Raw genomic sequence first — 21,391 nt, 5'->3', positions numbered from 1 at the left:
ATGGTAAGTGTATATGTTTGTGTATAATTTGCCGTGTTGGGTTCATGTTGGGTAAGTGTTTGATTCTTTGTAACCGCGAACGCGAGTTCCCTAAAAATTCCCTATCCTTTTTTTATTTCTTCAGGTAAATGAAGGTATATTATAGACCACCAAAGAAAAGATAAAATTTTCTATATATATACATAATATATATAAAGGAAAGAACAGATAGTTAAAGTGGTGTGATTGAAGTGTGGTAACTTACCCTCTCGGTCATGGGGTTGGACTTGGTTTATGATTACACTTGCAGTTTTGTCCTCAACTGTGACACTAACTGCCTTGTTGGGGGCTTTCTCCATGGGCTTCATCGATTCTAAACTGCCGGTAGAATCCACGCAAGTCACCAGCAAACCGTGTCTCTCCAATTTATCGCCTTCTTTCGCCTTAGCCGATTTAACATCTTCCGGTTTAAATTGACCACTACTCAAGAGAGTTTGCACCTCTTCATTTAATGCAATCTGTCTTTCAACTATATCGGGTTTGGCCACCGAATCTTTGGCCTGGGTGACCAAAACCTTTTCACCTTCGATCTCTTCCGTGTTGATCTCTGTAACACTCAAACCCTCGTGAAGAGGCATTCCAACTGATGCCCTCTGCGGCGCCTCCTGTTTAACATCGAAACCAGTTTCCTTCTCCTCAACTTCAACTTCGGTCTGTGTTACACTCTCCAAAGTGCTTTGTTTCTGCACAGCCTTCTTTTTGTTGGGTTCATCCAAGCTTAAATCGCCGATCTCATTCATAATAATTGTTTGCGTTTGCTCAAAATGTTTCCTCTCCGAAATCAGCAAATTTGCCTTATCTGTCTTCATCACGTCAGGTTTGAAAATACCCTCAGAATCTTGAAGAAGCGTTTCAGATACTTTAATTGAATCAACTTCTTTTTCGTATTCCACTCCGGCCTTCTGCAAATTCGGTAATGCAGAATCCTTGAAAACATCCTCAGACTCGTTGGTAACCAAATTAATTACTGAAATTGGTTGCATCGGCGTTTGCGTGGCTTCAGCTTCAGCTAACTGCAATACCTCTGGTTTATAATCTTCAGGTACTTCCGATACTAACGTCGTGCTTTGCGAAGCAACTTCTTGCGCTGTTATAGATTTAACAGCTTGCTTTTTCTCGTGTGTTGTCTCAACGAAATCTCCTTCGGTTGCTTCAGTCAAAACTTCAGTCACGGTTATGTGTTTCTGCGGTGTTATCAAAGCTTCGGCAACTTTAGTTTCCTGTACGAACTTCTCGAAAACGCCTTCCTGTTCTTGCGCCAAGTTCTCAGTAGTTATAACAACATCTTGGCTTTCCTGCGTTTCTATTGCTTTTTCTTTAGTCACAGCCAACTTCTTGTATTCGTCCACTGTTGATTGCACTTGAACCTCGCTCTGTTGGATAGGTTCAACTGGTAAGATCTCTTGCGTGGCTTTCTTACTTTCCACATCAACCTTATCGAATGTTTCCTCTTTCTCTTCAGCCACAGCTTGCGTAACCTTCACTGATTTGCTTTCTTCGAATATCGTCGTGGCTTGCATCGTTTCAACCACCAATTTTCCATCGAAGATTCCCTCCTGGTCGTGAACATTTGCTTCTTTGGCAACGACACTTTCGAATGTATCCACTTGCACTAAAGCCTTGACGGTGTCTTTAGTGTCGATCGTTAAATCTCTAGCAGAGTCTTTAACATCAGGTTGTGTTTGTTCCAATGCCTCCTCAGGTTTCACTTCTGCCACTGCCTTCTGCAAAGGCAGTTGCGGAGTAACAAAGGCATCTTCTGATGCGGTGCTGAGCACTTCTGTAATAGTTAATCCGTGGGTTTCTTCCACATTTGCGGTTGCCTTCTTCCTCTCCGGTTCGAATTTATCAACGAAAGTTTCTTCAGTATCCGCTGTAGCAGCTTGACTTTGCACCAAGTGCTGGTGTTCCGTTTGCGATTTAAATGCAGTTGCTTTCAAAGGTTTAGTTATATCCAAATCACCCAAATGGATACTGGTTAAAGTCTCAGAAGTCTCAACAATAGTGCTTCCCACTATGTCTACATCAGCTTTACTCGTTACAGGTTGCATTTGTCCTTCGAAAGTTGTTTCCTTTTCGGTTGTTGTAGTCTCCGAAACTGTTACTCCTTTGACCTCTTGCAGAATAACTTCTGCAGTTTTAGTAACAATCTTCAAACCTTCGGTTAAAGAATCTTCTGTTTCCTGCACGTTCGGTTGAGAGCTTATAACTCCTTCCATGGAAATTAGCGACACATCAGCTTTGGTACCTTTGGGTGCTTTAATTAACTCTTCAGTTACGGTTCCTTGCGCCATAACCTCAGATTTTTCAGCTACATCTAATGCGCTGAAACTGCTCGTTGCTTTCTTATCGCTTGGCATTGTGAGTTCTTCCATTATTCCAACAGTGTTTCCAATTTGCGTTTCACTCACGATTTGAACGGATTTTCCTTGTTCAATACCTATATCGACGTGGCTCAATTCCGGTTTAAATTTACCGGTGAAATCTTGTTCGCGATCTTCTAAAACGCTTTCAGTAACAATAACGCTGGATTGAAAATCTTGGACTTCTTTTCCGGTCTCTAAAACCGTCGGTTTTATCTTCAACATGTCGATACTCTCGGATACGTCAACCTTCTCCTGTTGAACAATCCTTTCGTTGATGTCCATCGTCACTGTCGCTTGTTGTTTACCAATGGTTTCTTCGGTTACGAATTTTTCTTCTTTCTCAGCAGTAACCACCTTCGAGGTAACAACGGACTCCATCTTATCAACGGCTAAACTGGCAAGATGTTCGGTAGGTTTTAAAGATTCTGGGAGAATATTTTCAGATTCGTTGCTAATAATTTCGCTTTGAACTAAAGCTTCTTTGGGAATTGTCCCTTCGTTGGCCTTTGCGGATTCTAAAGGTTTCTCTTCGATTCCCTGAGTAGTGGAAGCTGGAATTACTTCCGTTTTAGTAGCTACGATAACAGTGTCAGTCAATGACGTAGTGACTTGTCTCAGCTCAGGGATGTCTTTAGCATCCAAAGATGTTTCCTTCTCGGAAATCAAAACAGTTTCTACTCTTACTGAAAAGTCTGTGTCTACGGTGACATCGGCGGTTTTACCTTCAGGTTTCTTGTCTTTATCCAAAACGCTTTCAAATTCGTTAACAACAGTTTCCGTTCCCGTAGCAGAGATAAACGGAGTTAATCCGGTCTCAGCAACAGATTTAATCGGAGCTTCGTGCTCAAGTTCTTTAATTCCATCTTGAGTTCGCACTTCGCTAGTCGTCACAGATTCCAAAGGATTCAATTCCTGTATCGCATTTTGGAAATTGAGATTGGTTTGGCTATAAACATCCTCAGTGTCTCCACTGGTAACTTCAGTGATAACCAAAGATTGATCTTCTTCGAAATTCACATTTACGTTCTTGGTATCAAACTGTTGCGGAGCCAAAGGTTTTTCGCTTTCAGAGACCAAAGTTTGTGAGCTGATCACGCTTTCTAACGTGCTCTGGTCTTCAGTTGCGTTGAATAGATTAGGTTTGAATTCGGTGTAATCTTCGACTGTTCCTTGAGCAGTGGTGATTTTACTTTGAGCGACATTCTGCAAATTATATTCAACTTCAGCTGTGCTCGTTTCAGGCATTTTATCCTTCTTGTGAACATCTTCTTTATCAATCAGGACTGTTTCAGAAACGACTGGCGCTTTACTCTCTTCAAAATTAACGACAACGTTCTTCTCTTCCGGTGCAAATTTCGTGAATTCGGTTTCGCTTTCGTTGATGGTCATCTGCGTTTGAACTATGCTTTGATGCTCGCTCTGATTTAGCTCCGCCACCATTTTAGTGGGTGAAGATCTGTCCAATTTATCAGTTGTGTGACTTGCTTGTGTTATTTCCGTTTGTGCGATTGTTTGACCCAAAATATTTGGTACTGCTGTAACACTTTCCGGTTGTTCGAACTCGTCGAATTTCTTTTCGCGATCACAGATCGTCACCGAAGTAACTGACAAACTCTCTCCCAATATGAGATCAGAGCTGGCCGTCTTCAAATCAGGTTTCGTTTGTTTGAGCAAATCCTCTTTCTCTTGAACGATGTTTTGAGTCTGCGAGAGACTTTCGAGCAGGGTTTGGTTAACATCGGCTTTGACAGATTCTCTCTGCGTTTCGCTGTAAACATCGGTGGAATCTTCAGTGATGGTCTCGCTTTTAACAGCGACACCGTGAGTTGTTATATCGGAAGTGCCTTGGGCACTTTCGGGAGCTTCTGGTTTCTCTAAGAACTTTTCCGTTTCCATGGTTTGAGATTCCGTTATTTGAACGCTTTGACCTTCCTCGAAGTTAACAACGATGTGCTTTTGGTCGGGTTTAAATTCTGCGGTGAATTCTCCTTCCTTCTCTCCGAAAGTCGTGTAACTTTGGACGATGTGGCTCTGCGTTGTTTGATGGTGTTGCGCCACGTCACTTTCAGGAATCTCTTTAACGAACTCACCTACATTGTATTTGGGTAATACTTCTTCGCTCAAAGCTACTTGCTGTTCCATGATTGTGGTTTCAGCCACTTTACCCTCTGGTCTCTTGGATTTTTCTAAATCTTCCTCTCTCTCATCGGTGACAACTTCGGTAACGGTGATCTGCGATCCAGGTAAAATATCAACGCTGGCTATTTTCTTGTTAGGGAAAACATCCTTCTCCAAGTCTTTCTCAACTTCTGTTACGTTGGCTTCGGTTACAATTAACTCAGCATTCGGTCTGGCGTATTTCTTCGCTTTACCAGTCAACACTTCAGGTTTTTCAAACTCATCAGCGTGGACCACAGTTTCGTGTTGTTCTTGCAAGATGACCTTTTGCGTAGCGATTCCTTTAGAAGCAACTCCTTCCATCGGTTTTTGATCGGGCTGCAACTCAGTTTCTTTGTCGTGCAATTGCACTTGAGAAACACTTCCAACGCCGGACGCATCTGAGAATAATTCACTCGCTATTTTCGATTCCGGTTTAACGAACGTTTCTCCCAGAGATTCTTTCTCTCCAGTTTCAAACTGAGTCACAGTAACGGAATCGTGAGTGTCTGTTAGTGGTTTAGCTATAGCTGAGGCAACTTTGTTGTCTTCGTAGGAGCCAAACGCCGTATCTGCAACGACTTCAGATTTGCTTGCAACTGTAATACTTTCATATTCCAATTTGGGTTTCAATCCTTCAGGGAGTTGACCCGGAATGTACTCTCCTTCTTTGTCGATTGTTTGTGTTTCTTGCACACTAATTACTTGAGATTCATTTACAGATACATCGGCTTGTTGACTTGCTGTGATGTCAGGGCTGTAACGTTTTATACCTTCGTGCAGCATTGTTTCCGTAATCGTGGTCTCTTCATTAACATCTTGGCATACTTTAGCGCTAGCCAAATTTCTTTCTTCAGTTAAATCTCTGGTAATATTCTCGGCTATAACTTCTTCAGTAATTCCAGTTGGTAATAAATGAGAAGGCACTTGCTTACCGCGATACGTATCTGGCAATTCGAATTGTCCAAGAACACCTTCGCTCTCCATCTTCTCCTGCTGCATAACTTGGATTTCTTGTATATTATCGTTGTAAGATGTCGTCACGTTCTGCGTTAAAACGGTTTTTTTATCGAACGTCGTCTCTTTATCACCAGCCAATGTCATTGTAGTTTCGCGCGCTTCTTGCGTTTGCAAATTCATGGTGATCTGTTCGGATTTAGCCTTGAAGACGTCCGAGTATTGTTCGGGGTAGTCCGCAGTTTGAATTTGCGATATTGTCAGAGGTTCTTTTTCTCCAATGGAGGATTCGGCTTGAGCCATCGACGGTTTTATCGCATTCGGTAAATGTCCTTCAGATTCCTGAACCATAACCGAAAATTTATCGCTCGTTTCCAAGCACGTTATCGATGTTTCCGCCAATTTTCCTTCCGGTTTATCATCGGCTGTTAAGGCTCTATCGCTTTCGTTGCTAATCACCATTTGAGTAATTGCCGCATCTTTTGGTATAATATCAACAGAAGCCTTTTGATGGTCTACCTGTTCGATTTCCACGTTTTCAGATGGCATTTGGGAATCCACAGCGCTGTGAATCAATCCTTCGGAAACTTCCATATCTTCGCTTGCTTTAGAAGTGATTGGTTTTGGAGCGCCCTCGAAAGTGCTCTCCTTTTCCTGCACGCTGGTTTCGGTAACGGTGATGCTGTCTCCGGAATCTATCTTGTATCCGGCCTTTTGCGAAGGTGGCAATTTACCAGGGATAAATTCGCCTTCCAGCTCTGGAATGTACAGTTCCGAAGACACCAATTGCTTTTGCGTAATCACGTTTTTGCTGGCTACCTCTGTGGGTACGAATGATTCCGGCAAATGTTTGCCCGGCTTTGTTTCGGTTACGACTTCTTCGATGATGAGTGATTGATTCTCGGTGATATCAAATTTAGGTTTAACTGTGGCTGGTTGAGTGCTGTCGAAAGTATCTTCGAATTCTCCTTGCAAGATTTCTTTCACTTCGATACTCTCTTTGGTGGTGAAGGTCTTTGAAGCTTGAACAAACTTTGGTTTTGGAGCTCCTTCAAAGTGCTCCTCGCTTTGCGAGATTTCAATTTCAGAAACACCGGTGGCTTCTTGCAATAAAACTGACATACTTGCAGTATCTTGTTGTTGAACTGGTGAAACATAATCTTTAGTTAAATCTTCGGTTTTGGTTTCTTCTATCATTACGGATTCGTTGGTGATTATGTCTGATTTGGCTTTGGCAGTGGATGGTTGGAATTTAGAGTCGAATTCACCTGGCATGCTATTAACGTTAGTTTCGCTCACTTGGAATGATTCCAGAGTGCTCAGTGATTTTGTTGCAACACCGGTCATGGGTTTCGCATTGCTGCTAGAATCTTCCTTTTCGCTGACCATGGTTTCCTCTTTGGTAACAGCGGAATGTGTTATAATATTCATGGTGCCTTGCACCAATTCCTTGTCGTATTCCATCATTTGTGCTAAACGGTTAGTGGGGACGCTTTCAAAGACAACAGTGGATGTATCAAGAGGGAATTGCTTTTCGGAGGCCGGTGCAAACGGTTTAACAACACCCGTGTGTTCTTCATCGAAGACTTCTTCATCTTCGCTCGGTCTGTACGATTTAAGCACCTTCTTTTTTATTTGCTTTTTACCGCCACCTTCGACTTCGATAATTTCAACTTCTTCGACGATCTCCTCTTGAGATTCGCTGCGTCTCGGGTGTTTAGATCTCTTGGTTTTGGTCACCTTTTTGGTAACAATTTGTTCTTCGTCTTCGACGAGCTTTTTAGGTTTTTTGTCGGCGACTTGTGTGGTTTCTTCCTCGGTCAATTCTGTAATCTCGACTTCAGATTTGCGTGGTTTCTTGGCTGCAGCCTTGCGCTCAGCTTCTTCTTCAACTTCTAGGGTTTCTGTGAAAGTGTATCATGGGTATTGTTGTGTCGGTCTCAAAACACTACGTAATGTATATAGTTGTTTTGTATTATAATATATATTGTTTTTTTTTTATTTATATGTTTAGATATATTATAATTAAAAGTAAAATAAAAAAAGGCTTGCTAATCTACGATAGATAGTGGCTACAGAGTTCGATTATGTACAGCGATTTTGGCGGAAGATAGAAAAGTAGAATGTAAGAGATAGTAGATAATAGAGATAGTAGAGAGACAGAAAGTGTATTAGAGAGGCTAAAGAGTTTTGGAGTTTTAAGCGTTTAATCAAACGTTTAATCGATTTATGTTTATTTTCAGGGGGCTCAGGGAGTTGGTCAATGTATTTTTGTAAGTTTTGTGCATGAAATTTTATTTATTTATGTAATTTTAATGTTGTTCTTATGTTTTTATTCGTTTTATGGCACTTAACACTAAAAAAATTATTAAAGAAAATAAATCATTTCACTCACCTAAGACTAAGCTTTGCTTACGAAGCTCTAAATATTTACATAATTGAAGAATCACTTAAGCCATGCACATGTTTTAAAGCGCGTTTAGCGTTAAGCACTAAATAAATACTCCTTTAGTTCTGTTTACGTTTTATAAATATGTTTTTTTTTTTCAAATTTATAAATGAGAGTATGTCGATAAAACTCTTTGGTTTAAAATTCATGATGCAATTTATTTCATTTTTGTTGAATCAATCGTTTTTTAAACGGTTTGCATTTATTTCAAGAAGGTAAGCAAAATACGAAGCTAATCGAACGCTTACCTAGGACTTCGTCTTCGTTTTTAAACCGCAACTTCTTAACTTTCTTTTTATCTGCGAATACAACGAACATACATTTTAGCCGGAACGAATGCTTGAGTATATTGAAAAAAGAAAGAAAACACACTCGAAGCTCGATAATGTAAAGCGCATCGCTAAAATAAATTGTGAATAAAGAGAAGGCTGCAAAAGGAAGGGACGTATACACACACACACATAACAAAAAATTGCGCTAAATAATTTATTAATGACGAGGGTAAATACAATAGCTTTGGTAGATTAGAACGTAGGGTTTTATGGCACATAACTTTAACACTAGTAAACACAAACAAACGCACACCTAACTCACCGATAATTGTCTCTGTTTTTCCAGAGATGTGAACGACCTCCGTGGCTCCGGATCTCACAGTTTCCTAATTGATAAGTGATTATTAGATTGACAGTAATTTTGATATATGCGTATATTAATTACCTCAACTACTTCAGTGATTTCCCAAGCGTGTCTGATGAAATCTTCTGGTTTGAACATGGTGATGACTTCCTCGACGGTGGCATGCTTCAACTCGACCATCTTCATGAACGCTCTGAAGCCGACGGTGGCTGCCAAGATCTTCTCGTCGACGGTCGTTTCTTCGGTTAGCACTTCGCTGATCAATGGACCGTGACCCTTCCTCTCGACGACATTCACCAACGCGTTTTGCGATTCCGGAGTCTTCAGATGCGGGAATTTGTCCTCGTTGTAGAGAACGGTCACCTCTCTAACGGTGATTCCGTTTCTGACCAAATAACCGATTTCGGCGAGTTCTCTCAGTGGATTCTCTCCAGGTCCGAACTCTTTGGCTCTGATGTACTCGAGCACTTCCGTTACCTCTTTGGCCATCCTTATTTCCTCGTTGATAATGATCTCTTCGACGCGTTTAATGACTTCCTCGAGATTGACTTCGGTGATGACAGCCTCTTCTCGAACAGTTTCGGTGACGTCCGTGATGGCCTTGCGAGTTTTCGGCATGGTTTCTGAGATTTCTGAGATTTCATCTTGAGTTCTGACTTCGGTGATGGTCAACGATTCTTTGGGCATGATAATTGTCTTGGCTGTTTCTGAAATTTCAACGGTGATCTCTTCCTCATCGTCGATTTTCTTGCAGGATGCAATTGCCTCGGTCTGCAACGGTTGTTGGATCGAGATAATAGATTTGGCCTTATCCTCGGTGATCTCCTCGATGACTTGGACGTTCTCTATGACCTGGGTGACTTCTTGCACGCCGATGGTTTTCGTCTCTTCGGTGGTGATAGAACCGCGTTTCTTCTTGCGCTCTTCGCGCTTCCTCTCGATGGTGACCTTCTCCTTCTTGACTTTCTCGACGCTTTCCTGCGCCTTGCGAATGCGGATAACATTCTTCTCCTCCTCGGACACCTCTTGCACGTTTAATTTAGCCTTGGTTACAGCCAAACCGATGTCGCTGATTGCCTTGCACACGTACGTGCCTACATCTTCGATCTTAACGTCCTTAATGGTACAGAACGTCTTATTGTCTTGGATCTTAATTTTAACCCTCTCGGTGTTGCGGATTATTTTATCGTTGTGATACCAGATAATGTCTGCAAGTTATAATTACTAATTAATTGAACTTTTTAAATTAATTAGAATCAAGTTAAACCTGGTGTCGGTGTTCCCGAGAAGACGCATTCGAATACGACGGTTTCCTCCTCGTTTGTGTGGACGTTCGTGATCTCCTGGACGAAGGTCGGGACACTTTGCGCAGCTATTCATAACAACACAATTTTTTTTGTTATCATCGAGTGTTAATTTTGCGCCATTAAAACAACATTCAGTCGGTTTCCTTCACATGCAAAAAGTCTTAATGTATAAACAAAAACAATGCGAAAACATTAAAGTTAGTGTCGAAAAACTGGTTACCTGATCGGAGAAAGCCGAGGCCAAGCCACGACCTTTCGAATCGGACAAGCAAGCGCTCTCCAGCAGCAAGAACTCCTGCAATTCCTCCTGACTATCCACTGTGTGCAATTGGTTAAAAGCGTTCGGATCTAGCTCTCTAGGTTCCAATGGATACAGCGTATTGTTATAGTATTGTACCTGCCTACTTTTAGCTCTTGGGAATGTATCGTACTTATCTGTTAGTTCGTAATCTATATCGGAGGGAATCGGTTCGCAGGAGCTAGACATGGTTTGCAAATTATAAAAGCTCCTGACATCTTTGCTGCTGCAAGAGGAAGGCTCGCTGTATTCCTCTATCGGCGATAAAGTGTAATAGCAATCTTGCTGGGAAAATCGTCTTTGGTCGATTGCTGGTTCTTCCTCGATGACGCTTTCGTCGTCTGCCTCATCGTCGACATCGTCCAAAGGAATCTTCAATGTTTCGTTCCTATTCAGCAACTCCATGACCGAACTCAGCGAGTGTCTGTGACTGTTCAGATAATCTTCCATTGCTGTCTTAACAAACCCTACCTTGTTGCTGCCCTTGGGAAATGGATCACTACAAACCGATGTTATCGAACCGGTCGAGTCTATTAAACTCTTCGGTTTCAGATAAAATGAGCCTTGCAGATTGGACGACGAGACTATTTGTTCACACGAAAGAGGCAGATCATGCACTTTAGCCTTGCAAACTTCTAGACTATCCACTGATAGATTTTCAGAACGAACAAGCGACATGCTGCTGCTCGCAGAAATCTCGTTACCTTTCAGTGCGGCTTGCAATTCTTCCATGTGTGTTACCCATTCGGGTTTCCTGTATAATTTGGTTCCAAGAATACCTGCACATTACAATTCAAACAAACATTAGTATACTCAGCGCATAATCATGATGAGCAAGTTAGTAAATAAATTGAAGTGTGTTTGTATATATATAGATATATAGTGAGATGAGGATATTGCGGTTTTTAGGAAAAAGAAGCTCTTGAAGTCTGAAAAGTTAAAGAAGATTATTAATCAAAAGCATGCGACGTTGTTCGCACCTTCGACGGATTCGACGACCAATTGGGCCGTCGTCACTGCAACACCCAGCTCGTTGGTGGCTTCGTAAACTATATCGCCTGTATCATCGGGGTAGACCTCGCTTATAGTTAAAACAGAGGTTCCATCCTCGAAGTTCTCGATGAAGAACTCGTTGGACGGAACGATTTCCTCGTTCTGTTTCAACCATTTACCAGTTGGTTTTGGTTTTCCCACTGCCTTCACTTCCAATCTACAAAATAAACGGAGCCCAAAATTAGCAAATATTCAAATTAATTTTTTTTTCCGGATTAAATCACCTAGTGACGTCTCCGTCCTTGGTGGAAATGACTTCGGGCAATTTCTTAACAATTTTGGGCGCGCATTCATCTTCCGAGAGGAAATCGATGTCGCTCAATGTCTGGAAAAAGGGAAGCAACGTAATGAGGTGTGTGTGTGCGAGAGAGAGAAAGAGTAAAATAGTCTTTATTGATACAATAAATTCAGTAAATCATGTAATCAGCGATCAACGTCGTACATCGATTTCCAGTAAATTACCTTGTCAGCAATTAGGTCTTCTTCGCTACCGCTCGGACCTGTCATCAGGCCGATCTCCGAGTCCGGTACATATTCATAAGCTGAAATTGTTTACAAAAGTTTAGTGAATATTATATGAAAATTAATGGATTTGGTTAACAACCTTCGACGATGAGGGAGGATTTGCAGATTGCTTCTCCTAATTTGTTGACGGCGTAACATGAGTATTCGCCGGCATTTTCTGGGAAGACCTCGGCGATGGCCAACATGCAAACGCCTTCGGTGTCTTGAGTTATGGTAACGTCCTTGGCTTCCTGGACTGGTTGATCGTTGTGGAACCATTCAACTTTGGGTACTGGTTTTCCGGTCACTTTGCAAGTGAACAGGACCTTCTCACCATCCATCACCCTGATCGGTGATAATTGTTTGACGAATCTAGGATACTCTATCTCTCTGGTTTCCTCCCATTCGACTTCTTCGATGACATTCAGGGAGGCTGTGCAAGTTACCGAACCGGCAACGTTCTCTGCACGGCAGGTGATTGTACCGGTGAATTCAGGGCCAATATCGCTTATAAGCAAGATGGATTTGTTCTCAGTTGTGGAAATCCTAATCTCTGGAGTGGATTGGATGGGATAGGAACCTTGATACCATTGGAATGAAGCAGTCGGAGTTGCCTCGACCACAGCCTCCATGATGACGACCTCTCCGGGCGTCACGATTTGCGGTTTAATCGGTTTGATGAATCTGGGTGCTTTGGCTTTGTGGATTTCCTTGTCTTCGGTCACGGTCACCGATCCCGAAGAGCGCGCTTCGCCCTTTCGGTTCTCCACGCGAATCTCATATTTGCCCGCCTTCTGCGGAGCATTCTTCGAGATGACAATTCTGCTCATCTTGTCTTCGGTAACTATCGTGTAATTGGGACTCTCCTCGAGGACTTTATTGTTCCTGAGCCATTTCACCTCGAATTCTGGCGTCGCCTCGAATTCGGCTTCCAAAATAATCTCGGTTCCCGGCTTGCTGATCACCGCTTTAACCGGTTTGGTAATCTTGGGTGCGTACATCGCAGTTGGTTGAGTGACTTGGACGGCCTTAGATATGATCATGTTGGCACGGCATTCCGCTTTGCCGAATTTATTATCAGCCGTCACTCTGAAAATAGTTTCATCCTCTTCGGTCGGTTCCAGAATCTCCAGTTTGGCTACTCCGGTTTCCGGATTGTAAGAGATCCTCCTCTTCTTGTCCGGTTTCACCTCTTCGACGCCCTTGAACCATTTCACGTTTGGCGTCGGTTTTCCAACGACGACGCATTCTAAAATTGCGCTCTTCTCTTGCTCGACGATGTGCGGTTTCAGCGGTTTCGTGAAGTGCGGTGCGGTGCCGCTCTCCTCTTTTTCTAAATACAATTGACAATTAGTTTGCTTTGCTCATTAAAAGCTGCACATACTTATTTTTTTTTTTATAATTTGCGGATGAAAAACGCATGCAGTTCAAATTACCCGAAACGCTAAAAAAATCCATGCTGCTGCGAATTTCGCGAATGCAATTTCGCTTGTTCAATGCAAAGCTACTGGGGGCTACTGACTTTTAGTTCTTGGCATAACGCCTAATAGTGCAAAAAGCGAACAGAAAGAAACCAGCAAACTGACTAAAATTAAACTCGCAACACACACACATACATACATGCAAATTCATATAAACGCACACCACGCATACACATGGAGACAATAACAGCAAACAACGTAAAAGAAATCTCGGTACATTTCCACGAAACACAATGGATGAATACCTAGGATGACGAGATTGGCGGTGGATGTTGCCACGCCAGCTGGATTGGACGCTCTGCATGAATAGATGGCGACGTCCTGCGGCTCAACTTTACCAAACTCGAGCACCACCGAGTTCTCCAATACGGTGACGGTGTATCTCTCGCTCGCCTGCATCAACACCTCGTTCTTGTACCATTTGATTTCTGGGAAAGGTGTTCCTTCCACTCTGCAAACCAAACGTGCAGGCTTATCCTTCTCGGCCACCACAGGTTCGACCCTCCTCGTGAATCTTGGAGGTTTCGGCTTGGTTTTACCGATATTCATGTCCATAACAGATTTCTGCACTACAGCCTTCTTAATCATTTTCTTGTCTTCTACAGTTTGTATTTCCTCTTCTGCTGTTTTATCCAAACCTTCTACGACCCTCTTTTGCGAAATAATCTCCAATTCCGGGAACGGCTGACTGTCATCATACCTGACGACCTTTCTTTGTTCCTTAATAGATTTCTTAGAAACAACGTCCACCTTCATCTCCTTCTGGTAAACGTCTCCGGTATCTTCGACAATTTCGGTCACTCTCTCCTCCACCACTTGATTCTGCTCTTGCAGAGTAATCGTTGCATCGGATTTCACCACTTCCGGAGTTTCGAATTTAACGACAGTATCCTCCAACATCTTCGGCTCCAATTTATCTCTGGGCTTTCTCCAAGGTCTTCCCTCTTCCGGCTTAAATTTGATCTCATCCACTGGTTTACCTTCACCTTCTGGTACCTTATCGATTGGTGCCTTGAACGGTTTCTCTTCTTCTTTTTCTTCCTTTTCCTTCACTGGTTTCGGAATAGGTTTCAGTTTTATCTCTTCCTTTTGCTCCGGAGATTTTGGTCTCCTTTTACCTCTCGGCCATTGCTTCTCTTCCACTTCTTCGACCTTCTTTTCTTTCGGTTGTCTTCTCCATGGAGTCTTTGGTTCTTCCTCCACCTTCATTTCGGGTTCAGGAATCTCCTTTTTGGGAACTTCTTTCGGTATTTCCACTTCTTTGATTTCTTCCGGTTTCTCCTTTTGGAACGGTTTCAATGTTACAGTTTCGCGTTCGAATTCTTTTGGTTCGAATGGTTTTCTTTGAATCTTCGTTTTCTCCGCTGGTTTTTCTTCTTCCTCCTTCTTCGGTTTCGGAATCGGTTTAAGCTTGACCTCCTCAATGACTTCCTCTTCTTTCGGTATTTTTCCCTTTCCGATAATCAACTTTTTAGGTTCTTCGATCAGTGCTTCAGGCTTCGGTTTACGTTCTCTACGCCACGGTTGCTGCGGAATTTCCTCCTTGGGTTTCTCTTCTTTCACTTCAGGTTCAAATACTGGCATTTCTTCGGGAACATATTTATCTTCCTCCGGCAACTTAACCTCCTCGGGTTTCTTATCTTTAGGCTTCTTTGTTTTCTCGATTGGAGCTTCTTCCTCTATTTGAATCGGTTTCGGAATCGGCTTCAAGCTAACAGTTTCCTGCTCAGCTTCTTCAGCTGGTTTCTGTGGACGTCTCGTTGGTTTTAATTTAACATCCTCGAATTTCTCTTCGATTACTGTCTGCTTGGGAACCTTCTTTTCCTTAGGTTTCAATTCCTTCGGTTCAACTGACGTCGGTTTTTCTTCCACAGGTTTCTTTTCCGCAGGTTTCAATTCTTCAGGTTTCTTTTCGTCGAGTTTCAATACGACAGTATCTTCCACTTCCGTAACTGTCTCTTCAACGACGACGGTTTTATCAATAGTTTTAGCATGCTCTGGAATCGTTGGTTCTTGAACTTCTGGTTTCTTTAACTTATATTCGGCGGCTTTGTATTCGACAACTTCTTCCTTGGTAGTTGGTTGTTTCTCGATTGGTTTCAAGCCGACTTCTTCCAATGTCACCTGCGAAACTTCCGACTTTTGAGTACGCGACGGTTTCAATTTAATTGCTTCTTTGGTCCATGGAACTTCTTCTACCTTCTCTTCCGGTTGATTCGGTTTCTTTGGTTTCCTCCAAGATTTTGTTTCCTCTTCCACGATAGTTTTATCTTCTACAATTTTCTTTTCTTCTTCTTCCATTGGTTTCTTCGGTTTTCTCCAACCTCTAGTTTCTTCTTCAACAATTTCTTCAACAACTTCCTTTTCCTCAACTTTCTCAGGTTTAATCAAAGTTTTCGTTTCTTCGACGACTATTTCATCCACTTTTTCCTCTGGTTTTGGTTTCTTGGATTTTCTCCAGGATTTGGATTCTACCCTCTCTTCCTCAATAACAACCTTATCTTCTTTGCGAGCAGTTGTGAACTCTGCAGTTTCGGTCCTGGTAGTTTCATGTACTTCGGTTTTTTCCAGTTTATCAGTGATGTCTGTATATTTTACAGTTTCTTGCGTAACTTGTTTTTTCACCGGTTTCAAGTCAACTTCTTCCAAAGTTTCTTTAGCGACTTCGGTCTTCTGAGTACGCGACGGTTTCAATTGGAACGGTTGCTTATTCCATGGAATTTCTTCAGGCTTTTCTTCCTTTGGTTTAGGTTGTTTCGGTTTTCTCCATGCCTTTGTCTCTTCCTCGACAACCTCCTTAACTTCTTCCACCACAATGTTCTTATCCTCTACCTGTTTTTGTTCTATTACCTTGGGTTTGTCTTCGGTAATTACCTGCTTGTCGGGTTTGGTGGGTTCTTCTGATTCAGGTTTCTTTAATTGTGGTTTAGTATCTTCGTATGTAACCAATTCTTCTGTTGGCTTCGGTTGCTTTGGTTTACGCCAAGCTTTAACCTCCTCTTCTGCTTCAACAACAACTTCTTCCTTGATTTGTTGTCCATCTACAATTTTCTCTTCCTTCTTTTCTTTCTTCGATTTTCTCCAGCTCTTTGTTTCAACAAATTCTTCGGTCACAGTTACCTTTTCTGGCTTGCTTGGTTCCTCGACGTTAGATTTTTCTGGTTTAAATGCACTTTCTTGATACTCCACTACTTCTTCGGTGGTCGTCGACGGTTTCCTAAATGGTTTCAATGTAACCTCTTCTAAAGTTTCTTTGGGAACTTCCGTTTTCTTGGTATGAGATGGTTTCAATTGTATCGCTTGTTTATTCCACGGTACTTCTTCGACCTTTTCTGGGATCGGTCTTGGTTTACGTTTCTTTTCTTCTTCAACCACAACTTCCTTCATTTCGACAATACTTTCCTCAACAACGTTCTCTTCTTTGGGTTGCTTTGGTTTTCTCCAAGATTTAGTTTCTTCTTGAACCATGGTTTCTTCGGTAATGACCGTTTTGCCGACCTTGGCAACTTCAACCACTTCCGTCTCAGTCGGTACCAATTTAGTCTGTTCGTATTGGACTTGTTCTTCGGTAACTGTCACCTGTTTCTTCACTGGTTTCAAAGTAACTTCTTCCAAAGTTTCTTTGGCAACTTCAGTCTTTTGTTTGTGGCTCGGTTTCAGTTGGATAGGCTGTTTGTTCCATGGAATTTCTTCTGGTTTTTCTGGCTTAATCTGTTTGGGTTGCTTAGGTTTTCTCTTCTCTTCAACTTCTTCCACAACAGTTTCTTCTTGGACCACGATTGTTTGGTCTTCTTGCGTCGGCTGTTTAGGTTTCCTCCAAGATTTTGTTTCCTCTTTGGTTTCAGTGATAACTTCCTGCTGTTTCAGAATTGTGCTATCTTCGATTAACTGTTTACTAGATTTAGCTCCACGCTTCGTTGTTTCTTCTACAATTTCGGTTTCCTTAATTTTCAAAATATTGGAATCGTCCTGGGACTGCATAGTAACTTTTTCTTTAGTCACTTTACGCTTGGTTTCTGTCATCTGTTCCGGTTTAGTAGGTTCTTCAACTTCGGGTTTTTTGAGTTGAATTTCTGAAGATTCGTATTCAACCTTTTCTTCCGTTGCTGTTGGTTGTTTCTTAACGGGTTTCAAGTCGACTTCCTCCAAAGTTTCCTTTTCAACAGTTTTCGTGATTTTCTGTGCAGGCTTTAGTTGAATCTGTTGTTTGTTCCATGGCACAGGTTCCTCTTTAGGCGCTATAACACCTTTGAGCCTTTGCTCCTCCTGTTCTTTGGGTGTCTTTGGTTTACGCCAATCTTTGGTTTCTGCCGATTTCTTTGAAGCTTCTGCAACCTCACGTTCATCGACCTGCATTATAGTGGTATCTTCGATTTCAGATACGGTTAGTTTCTCTTTAACGATCTTTTGTTTGGTTTCCTTGGATTCTTTGGTCATACTTTCCGGTTTGCTGGGTTCCTCAACTTCTGGCTTCTTAAGCTCAACTTGAGTTAGCTGATATTCGACTATTTCTTCGGTGGGCACTTGTTGCCTTTTAACAGGTTTCAAGTCCACCTCTTCGATAGTCTCCTTTTCCAAAGGTTTTGTTATTTTTTGTGTTGGCTTCAATTGGATCTGTTGCTTGTTCCATGGCACAGGTTCTTCTTTCGGTGCAATTACACCTTTAAGTTTCTGCTCTTCAGGAGTCTTTGGTTTACGCCAGTCTTTAGTTTCCTCTGGTTTCTGTAAAGTTTCCGTATCTTCGCGCTCGTCGACCTGCAATAATGTGGTATCTTCGACCTGAGAAATCGTAGATTGTTCTGGTTTACGTTGAGTTTTGATTTGCTCTTTAATAGTTTCTTGAGTTTGGAGTAAGGTTGAGTCTTCGACGGATGATACAGTTCCCTTTTGGGATAGAGTCGTTTGTTCATCGACGGTTTGCTTCTTGAATGATTTCAGTTGAACAGTCTCCAAAGTTTCCTTCTCGATGGTCTTAGATTCTCGGCGAGTCGGTTTCAGTTGCACCTCTTCGGGTTTCTCTTTAACGATTTCGTGTCGGGAAATTGAGGATTTCCTTAATTTAATTTCTTGCTTGTTCCATGGGATTGGTTCCTCTTTGGGTTTAATTTCTTCTTTAGGTTTATTTTCGTCTTCCGGTTTCCTTGGTTTCCTCCAACCTCGCATTTCCGTTGTCTCTTCTTGCTCTTCAACTTGAAGGATGGTCGTATCTTCGTGCGTTGTTTCTTTCTTAGGTATCCTCCAACCTCTTGTTTCAGTTACGTCTTGTTTTTCGTCGACCTTAAGAACAGTAATGTCTTCTTGAGTAGATACAGTTTGTTTCTTTGGCTTTCTCCAGCCTTTGGTGGTCTCCTCCGTTTCTTCGATTTGCATTAGAGTTGTATCTTCTTGCGATGAAATTGTATCCTTTGTGGCTGTTTGCGCTTTGGTGGCTGTGCGCTCCTTGACATCCAAGAGGGTCGTGTCTTCTTGCGAACTAAGCGTTTGCTTCTGCAGAATTTCTTGGGTCTGTTTCTTGGTTTGCCAATGCTTGAGATCGACTTGCTCCAAACTGGTAGATTCGACATCGTGCTTCTGTATTTTGCTCGGTTTCAGTTGCACCGCTTCGACGGTTTCTTTTTGAACCTCTTTGAATTGCCTATCGGTCTTCTTCAAGGTAACCTTTTGATCGGTCCAGGGTATCTGGGTGGTCTTCTCCAAGACCTTTTCTATTTGCTGGGTGGCCAAGGTTTTGATGCCGGTTCGTCGCCACGGCAGAGTCTCGTCACCCATTGGTAACTCGATTCCATCGATGGGTTGGCTTTCGCTCGGTTTGGTAATTAATTGTTGGCCATTGGTCATGTCGTGAGTGACGACCGCTTTCCTGTAAACCTTTCCGGTGCGCTCTGAAAATCCATCGAAAACGGGAAAAGAAAACGAAAATGAAACATAACAGTCAGTGGACTAGCATAATCGTTTACGAGAGTGCGTTGGTATCGTACGAGTGTGAGTGTCTAAATTTAGAGACGGGAATGATTCATAATGGAAACAATACGCAGATGCGTAAAGTGCGTGAAAAGTCTCGGCAGGAGAGTTGTCTTGATTGACGACGTGCCCTCCCTCCTGCAGAGAGCTCAGAAATAGTAAAACTACACACAAACACAAGTGAAACACCGGTGGGTAAGCACGTGTGGGGATACATCTACCTCCGCAGCTGCTTCTGTAACTGCTTTCTTTCAGTGCGCGTCTAACAGTGATATCAGTGTTCATATATTATTTTACACAAATATTCAAGAGATTTTTGTTCAGTTCAGTGCAGTGTGTTCTTTTTAAATATATGTTTAGTGATTTAGTGTTGTTGTCTGGAAGTCGTGCAAACGGTCCAATTTCGCTTCTTCGCAGAGCGAAACTGCTGCATCGTTTGCGCGACTTTTAATTGAACCCTACAGAAGTGATCAGGATACAAAACAATTAAATAAGTGGTGATTGTTTGAAGTTCCAAGTTAATTTCTGCTCTAGCTATAAAGCAAAACACGCATTGAGAACCCGTTTCACCATTAAAGGACATATCTAAACTTATATTGTTTTTTTCTTTGTTTCTCTCTCTCATTTTGTAATTACTGTACTTTACACAATAAAATCTACTTTCTATGGTCTTCATTTTCTTGCTGGTTTAAGTGCATATCGCTGTTATTTAGCTCAAGGAAACCAAGGACGAAGCGGGTCAAAGGATAGTCATAATTAGGATGATGATGATCGATAAATTATGATGATGTCGTCGACGACGATGATGCTATTGTTATTGTTGAGGTGTCTTGATCGAATGCCAAAATGAGTCAACGGCTAAACATTTTTTTTCAAAGTCATCGCATTCATTTTGGTACATTAGTAGTAGGTCAATATTTCGTTATTGCCCAATGGCAGGACATCGCGTCGAAAGAAAAATTGTGATTCACTCCTAAAAATAGGAATGAATAATGGTTCCATCTCTATGATTCAAAGGTGTAATAATCTGGCACATAGGTGTAGAGCTGCCACATGGGGAGAGAGCAAGAGCGCTCCTAATTTAGATCCGTAATGTAATACACGGAAAGTTTAAAATAGTTTCTCCCTGCTGCGCGTTCCAATGCACACGACCCGACCGAACTTTGCTCACAGCACCAAAAGAACATCTTTGTAAATAGACCTTCTTCTTTTTCTTCCTCCTCCTCCTCCACCTCCTTCACCTCATCCACAGTCTCCTCCAGCGAAATGCACTCAAACTCTGTTTACTCGATTCAAATATTTACTTGCAAGCCAGAGCAAATCTTGCTCCATACGCAACTCCACACTCCAAAAATAATACAAACATACAAACTACTACTGTGTGTATATCGATTACAAAATAAAAAGAGATTGAAAAACAATAAAGCTAATACAAAAAAAATATGTATATTTAGCTTTGAAAAAATAAAAATAAATAAAAAAGTTATTATTCCTCATTAAAAAGAAAATGTATCCCGAAGGACAGAGAGAAAAATAACGTAATTGGGTCAAATGTTGTGTCAAACTCAAAGATAATATGATAATATAGCAATTTATTTGTAATAATGCACTAAAACTATACATTTCATAACAATTAGTGTTCATGTTTATATATTTTTTTTTTTTTGTAATTTTTCAAATTCTTCAAATACTTTATACGTTTACGTAATAAATAAAGCACATATTTCATGAATGATTATTATTATTTTTTTTTGTTCTAAATTAATCTTTCGACTAAAATATGGTTTTCTATGTTTTTTTTTCTTAATCTTGTGAAGCGAGAAGCTTTAAATATCAAATTCATTCCTAACAAACAAAAATCACTTGGAACTTAAACAATAACAACAGAAAAGGAAAAAGTAATAATAAAATAAAGAGTAATGAGTTAAACGTAAAATTAGAACAACCATCACCAGAAATATAGATATATATATATATGTTTATAGATTAAATGAATTTAGTTCTTACTTTTAACGATCAATTTAGCGGACTGCTCGACTTGTCCGGCGGATGTCGTGGCGCGGCACGTGAAGGTTCCGGTGTCTTCTTCGTAGGTGCTCGAAATCAGAAGCACGGCGTTGTTTCCTTCGTGAATCATCTGTTGGTTTAAATTTGACGTTAATAAATTATGCTGATTGGAAATG

The 21,391-nt window shown here is 41.5% G+C and overlaps 2 protein-coding genes across 8 annotated transcripts in view; both read right to left on the bottom strand.

The window, feature by feature from the left end:
* LOC108561546 (titin-like) overlaps nucleotides 1-21,391 on the bottom strand; it is a 70,475-nt gene that overhangs the window by 29,571 nt on the left and 19,513 nt on the right. For 3 of the 6 annotated variants that reach the window (XM_017919531.1, XM_017919533.1, XM_017919535.1), the window contains exons 13-24: nucleotides 21,216-21,345; nucleotides 13,493-19,129; nucleotides 11,867-13,099; nucleotides 11,725-11,804; nucleotides 11,487-11,587; nucleotides 11,190-11,419; nucleotides 10,914-10,988; nucleotides 9,872-9,976; nucleotides 8,686-9,812; nucleotides 8,563-8,626; nucleotides 8,217-8,267; nucleotides 245-7,423 (exon numbers count right to left, since the gene is read on the bottom strand). In XM_017919531.1, the coding sequence (XP_017775020.1) occupies nucleotides 245-7,423; nucleotides 8,217-8,267; nucleotides 8,563-8,626; nucleotides 8,686-9,812; nucleotides 9,872-9,976; nucleotides 10,914-10,988; nucleotides 11,190-11,419; nucleotides 11,487-11,587; nucleotides 11,725-11,804; nucleotides 11,867-13,099; nucleotides 13,493-19,129; nucleotides 21,216-21,345 (16,012 nt within the window). The remainder of the gene's footprint in view (nucleotides 1-244; nucleotides 7,424-8,216; nucleotides 8,268-8,562; nucleotides 8,627-8,685; nucleotides 9,813-9,871; nucleotides 9,977-10,913; nucleotides 10,989-11,189; nucleotides 11,420-11,486; nucleotides 11,588-11,724; nucleotides 11,805-11,866; nucleotides 13,100-13,492; nucleotides 19,130-21,215; nucleotides 21,346-21,391) is intronic. The other 3 variants (XM_017919534.1, XM_017919537.1, XM_017919532.1) reach the window with 2 other exon arrangements.
* Nucleotides 9,972-10,906, bottom strand: LOC108561549. Of its 2 annotated transcripts, none has more exons than XM_017919541.1 (2): nucleotides 10,132-10,906; nucleotides 9,972-10,054 (listed from the first exon to the last, which is right to left on the bottom strand). In XM_017919541.1, the coding sequence occupies exons 1-2, from the start codon at nucleotides 10,885-10,887 to the stop codon at nucleotides 10,043-10,045; spliced, it is 768 nt and encodes a 255-aa protein (XP_017775030.1). In that variant the 5' UTR covers nucleotides 10,888-10,906; the 3' UTR covers nucleotides 9,972-10,042. The 2 variants fall into 2 exon arrangements, with proteins under 2 accessions (XP_017775030.1, XP_017775029.1); XM_017919540.1 differs by having other exon boundaries at nucleotides 10,024-10,071.

Source organism: Nicrophorus vespilloides, unplaced genomic scaffold (genome assembly GCF_001412225.1).
Source record: "Nicrophorus vespilloides isolate i.1.1-1 unplaced genomic scaffold, Nicve_v1.0, whole genome shotgun sequence".
Classification (NCBI taxonomy): Eukaryota; Metazoa; Arthropoda; class Insecta; order Coleoptera; family Silphidae; genus Nicrophorus; species Nicrophorus vespilloides.
Note: the sequence above shows the minus strand (reverse complement) of the source record. Positions and strands in the feature narration are given on the sequence as shown.

Coding starts and splice junctions, on each gene's coding strand:
- LOC108561549 (XM_017919540.1), bottom strand. CDS start 10,887: ATGTCGCTTGTTCGTTCTGAAAATCTATCAGTGGATAGTCTAGAAGTT.